We start from the raw sequence: 10,852 nt of genomic DNA, 5'->3' as shown, positions 1-10,852 counted from the left end.
TAGACACACAACGAAGGTAAATGTACCGGCTATCGTTGATTTTAGAAAAGACTTCATATTCTTCCATACATATTTTTGCCATTAAGTTATTTTTTCAAGTTCAAAAGTTTTCAATAAGAAATATGATGGCTTTTCAATGCTGAGTATCCAAGAATCCTGAATATTACCCAAATGGAAGCTAGATTCAATTTCGAAAACAATTATGTACAACTTAAAGAAATCAGTTCGACTGAACACGTTGTAATATACTGACCTCAATTTATGAAAGTTTTATGAAAAAGATTCAAATCTTTTCCGTGAACATCTATTCTAGAGTAAGTGTCTCTGTACATTAAAATACAAGGTGTTGTCAAAGATAATTTTTGTGGATAACAGCGACAATCTGTGTATCACACTTCGCGTTCACACTTGTCGTCGTCCAACCCAGGTTGTTATTTTTATTTTTAGTATTTTCATCTTCAAAATTAATACTATTATTATTATTTATTAAAAGTAATTGCTGCCTCAGCTGCATTAATTTTATACAGGTTCTTCTCTATTTTTTCTAATTATTTGCTTTCTCATTGTTGCTTAAACTGGTGAGCAACGCACCGAAGGTTGACATATCTCAATTTAGATATGTCAACCTTCGTGCGTTGCTCACCAGCATTTAAGCAACAATGAGAAAGCAATAATTAGAAAATAGAGAAGAACCTGTATAAAATTAATGCAGCTGAGGCAGCCAATTACTTTTAAATAAAACATGTTTAAAAGAGGGTTTACTTGCCAGCAATATTATTATTATTATTAATTATTATTATGTATTTTTTTTTTTGGTGTGGGGTTTTTTTTTTTTTTTTTTTTTTTTTTTTTTGCTCTATCCACAGTCCTCCTAATTCGACTGGGTGGTAGTTTGATAGTTTGGGGTTGCCGGGGTTCCAAGGTTTGCATCCTGCCTCCTCCTTAGGAGTCCATCACCTTTTTCTTACTATGTGTTTGCCGTTTCCTAGGATCACACCCTCTTCTGGCACCTCTTCTGCATGAGCCCCTGGAGGGCTACTTCAGCCTCTAGTTTTTTCTAGAATTTCCTTTTTCAGGGGATCTTGGGATCGTGCCTAGTGCTCCTATGATTATGGGTACGATTTCCACTGGCATATACCCATATTCTTCTTCAATTTCTATTTTCAAGATCTTGATACCTTATCCATTTTTTTGCCTTCTCTTTCTCTTCAACTCTGGTGTCCCATGGTATTGCGACATCAATGAGTTGATACTTTCTTCTTGACTTTGTCAATCAACGTCCACGTCTGGTCTATTTGCACTGTATCCACCCTATCCGTTCTGATACCAATAGTCCCCAAGAGGATCTTTGCCTGATCGTTTTCTATCAACTCCCTCAGGTTGGGTTGGGTCTCGTACCACTTATTACTGCAAAAGGTTAGCATGAACTGTTTTCTTGGCACAGGACTACCAGTGGAGGGGCTTTTGCCACTGGAATCATGCCTCTTTTGTACTGGTTTCTGTGCAAAGTTGCCGGGGCATTCACCTGCTATGTGGTTTATGGTTTCATTTTTCGTATTGCACTTCCTTCCTACATATGGGAGGGAAGATGTTTATTTTCCGGGGGGGTAGAATCGTACGTTTGAACATATTCTTCTTCTTAGGGCCTGATCCTTGTGCTCCGCTGTTTATCATTCCTTCGCAAGTTTTCCTTCTGTTTAGCTCTCCCCTCTGTAGCCCATTGTCCAAATTGTCATCGCCTGGCTAGTTCTGTTTAGTCTGTCTCATGTAGATTGTCCGTGCCTTATTTGGTTTGTTGAGCCAGTCCTTCTGTTCTTTCATGGTATTTCTCCTGTCTCTGTAATATTTCTGGGTCTTCGTTTCACTTTTATTAGTCCTTCCTTTCTTCCCATGCCCATCTCTTTAGTCCACTCCGTCCTTCACTGGTTTTCAGATATTGCCCCAGTGCTCTGTTTTTCAATATTGAAGTAGGCGGGGCAGTACCTCTATACTTAGTAATTCCTCCTCTCCCGTCCACCTTTTCCTTCCTTTCGTGTTATGTATAGTCCTCTGTCCGTTATTTGCTCTTGGTGTAGTGCTTTGGTGTGATTGTCATTTGTTTCCTGGTTTTTCTGATCTATGCTGGCGGAGTTTCTGCCTTCGGTCCATTCCACCTATTCCTTGGCGCCTGTATCTGATTTTACTGGGCACTGCCCATGTGGTTATGGCTTTTATACAGATTTCCGGCGTTTGAGTTTTGACTTGAGTATCGCCTTGAGTCTCTGCATATATTCTTTCCTGATCGTTTGTCCTTCATCCTTTCTTGGTATTTTATATCTCCTCCCTTCCCATATTCCCAGGTATGTTTGTATCCTGGTCTATTATTAAGCTTATTATTATTATTTTTGAACCGATGGAAGGCATCGCCAATTAATTATTATTTTATTTTATTTTATTATTATTAGATTATTATTCTTTCAGTATATTCATTTTTAAATTTATTTTATGGTTTTATTATTATTCAGGGTCAGTATCGTTGACCACGGCACCTAGTCAGTATGCAGTATGGAAGTGCCTTAGTTCGAACCCCGAAACCTTATGTAACTTCTATAGGTCGACCCTCTCTTATATTGCCATTATTTTTCATGGTATGGTTACACTAAGTTATGTAATGCTACTTCATTGGCGATGCCTTCATCGGTAAAAATAAACAATCTAAAGGAAAATAAAATTGAAAATCCCAAGTAAATAACCTTTCAGATTGGAAGTTCCAGCAAACCCAGAGAGAGGAGAGAGGAAGTAGAGGAGAACTGAGAGAGGACAGAGAGAGATGAGAGAGCAGAGAGAGGAGGAGATGAGAGGATGAGGCTTTATTATGGACCATGTGACTTTCAAAGACTTGTTTGTGTCATTAATAACTGACGTCATCATGCTTATCAACCTTAGCGTTCATTGCTTATTACTATGACGAATCTTCCCTTTCATGAAGTCTAGTTCGCCACATGCTGACAAAGGGAAAACACTTCATGTGCAATGGATAAATGAGCGAACTAATGATTGCATAAATGATCCGTCATCTGTTACTTTTTCTAGGCTAAGAAAAATTAGACGTGAAAATGAATGGGAGATGTCTGCCATATAAATTACCCGTTAGAAGAAATTAATATTTACTGTATCGATAACATTTGATGTATCTATTCTACAGCAAACTTACTTTTATGAGGTAAAATTTGAATCAGCTCTAATGAAAGAGTATGATAACGTTGTTTACCAATACACGTCTTTTTTTATTATATAGGACACAGTTATACCATATTTCCATCTGAGCATTAAAAGTTCACTCCTAAGAACCAAAATTAGGGTTCTTTGAAGTGTTATGATGCTTGTATGACCTTATTTTGTAGCATCTCTGTATCCAAGCTCCTTCTGGGGTCAGTGAGAAAGTCTTCCTACAGTGCTTTACAATGCAAGGTGCTTGATACTGTATTTATGATAAATTTTCTTTTTAATTTTGAATGCTATGGTTTACGAGATGTTATTTCTAAGATGCTAAGAGTTTTTCAAAGTCCTGAGGAATTGGAATAAAATGCTGAATTAATATTTTTTATTTATTTACTGCTTTTTGTAATACGGGAAAAGCTAATGGAAAACAGAACGAGATTTTGATATATCTTTTTCAGATAAAGAATCGGTCGTTTAGAAAAGAAATCGTTCGGTATCTCGGATTTCCCGTCATTTAACGATTTTGAAGATTTTGGAGGAAGTTACGATTTTGAAAATGTTTTTATTGTAATTATTGCTCTAGTTTTCTTATTATGATAATCTTAATAAATGTTATGTAAATTGCCTGATTTAACTCTCAATGACCATGATTTGCTCTTTATTTCAAAACGAATGAATTAAAGCTGTGCTTCGTGATTTAGGTTTAGAATTCGCTAGCACTGTAAATCTTTAATATGATTTCTGGCATTAGATTTTTTCTTTATGTACAGTACCTCCATAGCCCTTGCTAGCACTGTCTGATAAAGAATGTCATTATTTAATGGTATCTGTAAAACTTCCTTTCATCTTTTATTGTGGAAAAGGTGATGATGCATTAAGAAAAAATCTGTAATATTTTTAATCTGTAAGAGGAACACTGGAAATTGTCATCGAACACAAAAATTAAATTGGTATTACAGAGGATAAAATGCCATTAAAAAAAAGTTTGGCATTTTCTGGGGAATTAGAAACATTTCCTGTGCACGATCCCAGGGCCGGACTCGTCATACTCGTCTTTGGAAATCCACATAGCCTGGAAAGTTGAGAGGGAAGCCAGGATGGACCCACCGATCCAGACGGAGTACTTCCTCTCAGGGGGAGCGATGATCTTGATCTTGATGGTGGAAGGAGCCAAGCTCGTGATCTCCTTCTGCATCCTGTCAGCAATACCAGGGTACATGGTGGTGCCTCCAGACATGACGTTATTGGCGTAGAGATCCTTCCTGATGTCGACGTCGCATTTCATGATACTCTGGTAGACCGTTTCGTGGACTCCAGAGGATTCCATGCCGAGGAAAGAGGGCTGGAAGAGAGACTCGGGCGCGCGGAAACGCTCGTTGCCGATGGTGATGACCTGGCCGTCTGGAAGCTCGTAGGACTTGTCGAGGGAAGTCGAAGCAGCCGCTTGAGCCATCTCGTTTTCGAAGTCGAGAGCCACGTAGCAGAGTTTCTCCTTGACGTCGCGGACGATCTCTCGTTCGGCGGTGGTGGTGAAGGAGTAGCCTCTCTCGGTCATGATCTTCATGAGGTAATTCGTGAGGTCACGGCCTGCTAAATCCAAACGGAGGATAGCGTGTGGGAGGGCGTAGCCCTCGTAAATCGGAACGGTGTGAGAGACGCCATCACCCGAATCAAGCACGATGCCTGTGGTACGACCAGAGGCGTACAGGGAAAGCACGGCCTGGATGGCGACGTACATCGCTGGGCAGCTGAAGGTCTCGAACATGATCTGCGTCATCTTCTCGCGGTTGGCCTTCGGGTTCAACGGCGCCTCGGTCAAGAGAACTGGCGACTCCTCCGGTGCAATTCTCAGTTCGTTGTAGAAGGTGTGATGCCAGATCTTCTCCATGTCGTCCCAGTTGGTGATGATGCCGTGCTCGATAGGATACTTCAGCGTCAGGATACCTCTCTTACTCTGGGCCTCATCGCCGACATAGGCGTCCTTCTGACCCATACCGACCATCACACCCTGGTGGCGAGGGCGACCCACGATGGAAGGGAAGACGGCGCGGGGGGCGTCGTCCCCTGCGAAGCCAGCTTTGCAAAGGCCAGAGCCGTTGTCGCACACAAGGGCTGATGCATCGTCGTCGCACATGGCGTCCTTTTGTCCTGGAAAGGAATTAAAGTCAGTGGAGAGTCATTATTATTATTATTATTATTATTATTATTATTATTATTATTATTATTATTATTATTATTGGAGAGTCTGTGAACTTACATTTACATCTTCAAGGATGTCATGATATTATTATTATTATTATTTATTATTTATTTTTTTTGTTCTATCACAGTCCTCTAATTCGACTGGGTGGTATTTATAGTGTGGGGGTTCCGGGTTGCATCCGGCCTCCTTAGGAGTCCATCACTTTTCTTACTATGTGCGCCGTTTCTAGGATCACACTCTTCTGCATGAGTCCTGGAGCTACTTCAGCCTCTAGTTTTTCCAGATTCCTTTTCAGGGATCTTGGGATCGTCCCTAGTGTTCCAATGATTATGGGTACAATTTCCACTGGCATATCCCATATCCTTCTTATTTCTATTTTCAGGTCTTGATACTTATCCATTTTTTCCCTTTCTTTCTCTTCAACTCTGGTGTCCCATGGTATTGCGACATCAATGAGTGATACTTTCTTCTTGATTATGTCAACCAACGTCACGTCTGGTCTATTTGCCCGTATTACCCCATCTGTTCTGATACCATAGTCCCAGAGGATCTTTGCCTGCTGGTTTTCTATCACTCCTTCAGGTTGGTGCTCGTACCACTTATTACTGCAAGGTAGCTGATGTTTCTTGCACAGGCTCCAGAGGAGGGCTTTTGCTACTGAATCATGCCTCTTTTTGTACTGGTTCTGTGCAAGTGCCGGACATTCGCTTGCTATGTGGCTTATGGTTTCATTTTTCGTATTGCACTTCCTACATATGGGAGAGATGTTATTTCCATCTATCGTTCTTTGGACATATCTGGTTCTGTTATCATTCCTTCAGTTTCCTTCTTGAGCTCTCCCCTCAGTAGCCATTGCCATGTGTCATCGCTGGCTAGTTCTTTAGTCTGTCTCATGTATTGTCCGTGCATTGGTTTGTTATGCCATTCCTCTGTTCTGCTTGTGTTTCTCCTGTCTCTGTATATTTCTGGGTCTTCGTCTACTTTTATCAGTCCTTCTTCCCATGCACTCTTGAGCCACTCGTCTTCACTGGTCTTTATATTATTATTATTATTTTTTTTTTTTTTTTTTTTTTTTTTTTTTTTTTTTTTTTTTTTTTGCTCTATCACAGTCCTCCAATTCGACTGGGTGGTATTTATAGTGTGGGGTCCGGGTTGGCATCCGGCCTCCTTAGGAGTCCATCACTCTTCTTACTATGTGTGCCGTTTCTAGGATCACACTCTTCTGCATGAGTCCTGGAGCTACTTCAGCCTCTAGTTTTTCTAGATTCCTTTTCAGGGATCTTGGGATCGTGCCTAGTGCTCCTATGATTATGGGTACGATTTCCACTGGCATATCCCATATCCTTCTTATTTCTATTTTCAGATCTTGATACTTATCCAACTTTTTCCCTCTCTTTCTCTTCAACTCTGGCGGTGTCCCATGGTATTGCGACATCAATGAGTGATACTTTCTTCTTGACCTTGTCAATCAACGTCACGTCTGGTCTGTTTGCACGTATCACCCTGTTTGTTCTGATACCATAGTCCCAGAGGATCTTTGCCTGCTCGTTTCTATCACTCCTTCAGGTTGGTGCTCGTACCACTTATTACTGCAAAGTAGCTGGTGTTTCTTGCACAGGCTCCAGTGGAGGGCTTTTGCTACTGAATCATGCCTCTTTTTGTACTGGTTCTGTGCATTCGCTTGCTATGTGGCTTATGGTTTCATTTTTCGTATTGCACTTCCTACATATGGGAGAGATGTTATTTCCGTCTCTATCGTTCTTTGACATATTCTGGTTCTAGGGCTGATCTTGTGCTGCTGTTATCATTCCTTCAGTTTCTTCTTGAGCTCTCCCTCAGTAGCCATTGCCACGTGTCATCGCTGGCTAGTTCTTTAGTCTGTCTCATGTATTGTCCGTGCATTGGTTTGTTATGCCATTCCTCTGTTCTGCTTGTGTTTCTCCTGTCTCTGTATATTTCTGGGTCTTCGTCTACTTTTATCAGTCCCCCCTTTCCGTGCACTCTTGAGCCATCGTCTTCACTTGGTTTTATCTTATATTATATTATTATTATTATTATTATTATTATTATTATTATTATATTTATTATTATTATATTATTATTTCAGGGCATGTGTGATATTGCCCCGTTTCATAAGTATGTATACTGTCCCCTTCTATTGCTCCAGTTCATGTATGCCATTTCCTTCCTCCCCCTTTGGTCCCAGGGCATACGTACCATCCCCCTCCCCCTATTTGGTTCAGGCATATATACGTACCATCCCCTCCTTGGTTTGGGGCAAGCGTACCATACCCACTCTAGCTCCAAGGCATATTCCCCCCCCCACACCCCACCCTCCTTCACCCCGGAAATTGATGCCTTCTCCCTCTGGGTCCCGGGCATGTGTACCATCCTCCCTGGGTCTCGGGCACGGGGTACAATACCCTCGGGGTCCCACCCAGGCCGACTACATGAGCAACATTATGCTAAGCATCCCATCTGTCACATCTAAACTGCCGTCTTTCCACGATATATTTAAGTTATTCTTTATTTAGTTTTTTCAGCTCGTTTTTTTTTTTTTTTTTTGCTCCAACTTGTCTTGTTAATGGGGAGGAAACGACGCTGGCGATCAACATCTGTAACGTTATACGCGCGTCGTTCTCGACGCAAAGTGCTCGAGGGAAGGGAGATGAATGAATACTGTGCTTAAAGATAAGGTTGTTAGTTTATAGCTTATTCATTTAGTAATCTATATTTCGCTTCAAGTTCGGTGCATCTTTCAAAGCTTCTATCTTTTCAACATTCAACAAAAGAACAAGTATGCTATTCAAAATAAATGAGTGTTCGCTATTAAGATACTTACACACTGTTCGCTAATACGTGCAAGCTAATACAATATTGTTGGAATAATTACTCATTCAAATTATGGCAAACCTCGTCAAGTATCTCAAAAATCATAAGTTTCGACAGCGTCATCTAAATAACAATTCAAATGGCGCATTCACAAGCTGTTTGCAAGGCTGTCACCGTTCTATCTTAAAATTCTAAATGAAATTATTAATGTCTGATTGAAGTTACTTAGCTCCCTTGCGAATAAGTAAGTTTGAAGAAAATACAAATTATTTACGTCCATCTGTGACTCGTGCTTTGCATCTATTGCCGTTCCTGTGTCTTTAATTAGCTATTTTTTGTTAGCAAAGTGACTTCATTAAAAATGATATCGGGTAAAAAGAGAGATTCTAATCTCTCTCTCTCTCTCTCTCTCTCTCTCTCAAGTTGACACTGAATTTTTGTACTCTTAACTGTTCGCTGTATGCTGGTCACTTCTGGCATCTACAAAAACGAGAACCGATGATGCAATGTTGATTCGCAACAATAAACAATCACTATACATTTTCTTCTTCGCACTTCACTTTTGATCAACAGTCTATGAAGACGTTGTTAAATGTTTTCACTTGTTTTCACAAAATATCGCTTTCAAGATGTGGCACATGAACTTTGAGGGCAATAAATCCATTAGTTACATTGACCGAAAACCTCAGGTCTTATATACCTGTATTTCTGTATTGCACGGTAAGATTGCAATTATCAGCGTCCTTTGCACATGAGATATCAAGTAATCTGTATCCCCAAAAAATAATAATAATAATAATGTAAACTCACAAATCTAAGTATGACAAAAGTTTAGAGGTAGTCATAAGATGAGTTCAGAATTTTTTAAAAACAAGTATGATATTGTATGATGATCGAACAGAAAAATACTGACCATAACGCACTACACTGAACATTAAAGAAACGTTAGAAATTACAACCCGATCTTGCAATGCCCTCAGATCGTGGAAAGAAGAAGAAGAAGAAGAAGAAGAAGAAGAAGAGGAGGAGGAGGAGGAGGAGGAGGAGGAGGAGAAAGAGAAGGAAGAGCAAGCACAACACTAAACATCACAGGAATACAGCACAATTTACAGCACATCTTGCAAAAGCTCAGAACGAAAAAAGAGGAGGAGGTGGAGGAGAAGAAGAAGGAGGAGAGGGAGGAGACAAAGGAGAAAGTGGAGGAGGAGAAAGAGGAGAAAGAGGAGGAGGAGGAACAGGCACAACACTCAACATTACAAGAAACAGCACAATTACAGCCAGTCTTACAAATTTCAGAGCGAAGACGAAGATGAGACGGAACGAAGGAGAGACACGACTCGTGGGAATGTCAGCAGTAGTTTACAGATAACCAGTTGTGTCTCCGTTTATATATATATGGGTGGGACTCCGAAGGGAAGGTACCTAGTTCGAGAAGTAGGGGGCGTCTCCCACTCCCTTCCATTGATCTACTACTATCATGCCGGTTTTTTGATGGAGGTAAAGACAAAAAAAATTGTACACGAATTGATTGAAGTATATTGGGGATTAATTTGATTTATTTGACTCAAATTTTGTTAATGTTGAAAATAAAAGATACATAAAAACTATATATAAATTTTATGAAGGATTTCGCATGCTGCAATAGATTTCTGTGATCAAAATTTGTTGAACGAATTCAGATTAAGTTGATTTATTTGATTAAAATTTTTTTAATGTTGAAAATAAAAGATACATAAAAATTATATAAAATGTTTATGAGTGATTTCGTATTCTGTAACAGATTTCTGTGATAAGAATTTGTTGAACGAATTCAAAACTCCTTAATATCACTATTAACAGCATTATTACAATAGCATTATTTGAAGGTGATGAATTCTCAATTTTTATTCTCCGAATTCTTAATTTCATATTCGTTCTATTTCTAATTTAACTGCTATTACTGATCTTTTAATTTTCTTAACTGGACAGGAAAACTATAGACCTTAATCATGTTTACTATGAGCGTTAAATCTCTCTCTCTCTCTCTCTCTCTCTCTCTCTCTCTCTCTTTCCCTCTCTCTCCTCCTCTTCCCTCTTTCCCTCTCTCTCTCTCCTCTCATCCTCTCTCTCTCTCTCTCTCCTCTCTTCTCACAAAATATACACCAACCCTCATTCCTTACTTCCCAATGTAAACAAAACATGAAATTTAACCAAAAACATAATTTGTTAAGATTAAATTCCTTTTGAACATAGCAGATTTCTCTCTTCTCCTCTTCTTTCTCCTCTCCTCTCTCTTTCTCCTCTCTCTCTCTCTCTCTCTCTCTCTCTCTCTCTCTCTCTCTCTCTCTCTCTCTCTCTCTCTCTCTCTCTCTCTCTGTAGAAATATGTATCGTGAAATGTAGCGAAAACCCGTCGACCAATCTCTCATTTAGATTTATGACTCGCTTCTACGGCTGGGTAAAGGCTACATGGGACCTGCTGAGTGCAAATGACCAACAAGAGTCTCCTCCTCATAAATTAATTTTAAGCTAAATTTCACGGTCGGGTGGAAGGGAATGAAAATGGCTATTATAAAACACAGCAGCAGAGAGAGAGAGAGAGAGAGAGAGAGAGAGTTACAAGGAGTTATAAGGATTA

The 10,852-nt window shown here is 39.8% G+C and overlaps 1 protein-coding gene across 1 annotated transcript; it reads right to left on the bottom strand.

Annotated features, from left to right (window-relative positions):
* Positions 1–4,082: 4,082 nt before the first annotated feature.
* On the bottom strand, positions 4,083–9,681 carry LOC135201542 (actin-5, muscle-specific-like). The gene is made up of 2 exons (XM_064230537.1): positions 9,524–9,681; positions 4,083–5,349 (listed from the first exon to the last, which is right to left on the bottom strand). The coding sequence occupies exon 2, from the start codon at positions 5,333–5,335 to the stop codon at positions 4,205–4,207; it is 1,131 nt and encodes a 376-aa protein (XP_064086607.1). The 5' UTR covers positions 5,336–5,349; positions 9,524–9,681; the 3' UTR covers positions 4,083–4,204.
* Between the last annotated feature and the right edge of the window lie 1,171 nt (positions 9,682–10,852).

Source organism: Macrobrachium nipponense, chromosome 28, assembly GCF_015104395.2.
Source record: "Macrobrachium nipponense isolate FS-2020 chromosome 28, ASM1510439v2, whole genome shotgun sequence".
Classification (NCBI taxonomy): Eukaryota; Metazoa; Arthropoda; class Malacostraca; order Decapoda; family Palaemonidae; genus Macrobrachium; species Macrobrachium nipponense.
The sequence above is the reverse complement of the archived record's forward strand: the minus strand, read 5'-3'. Positions and strand labels throughout refer to the sequence as shown.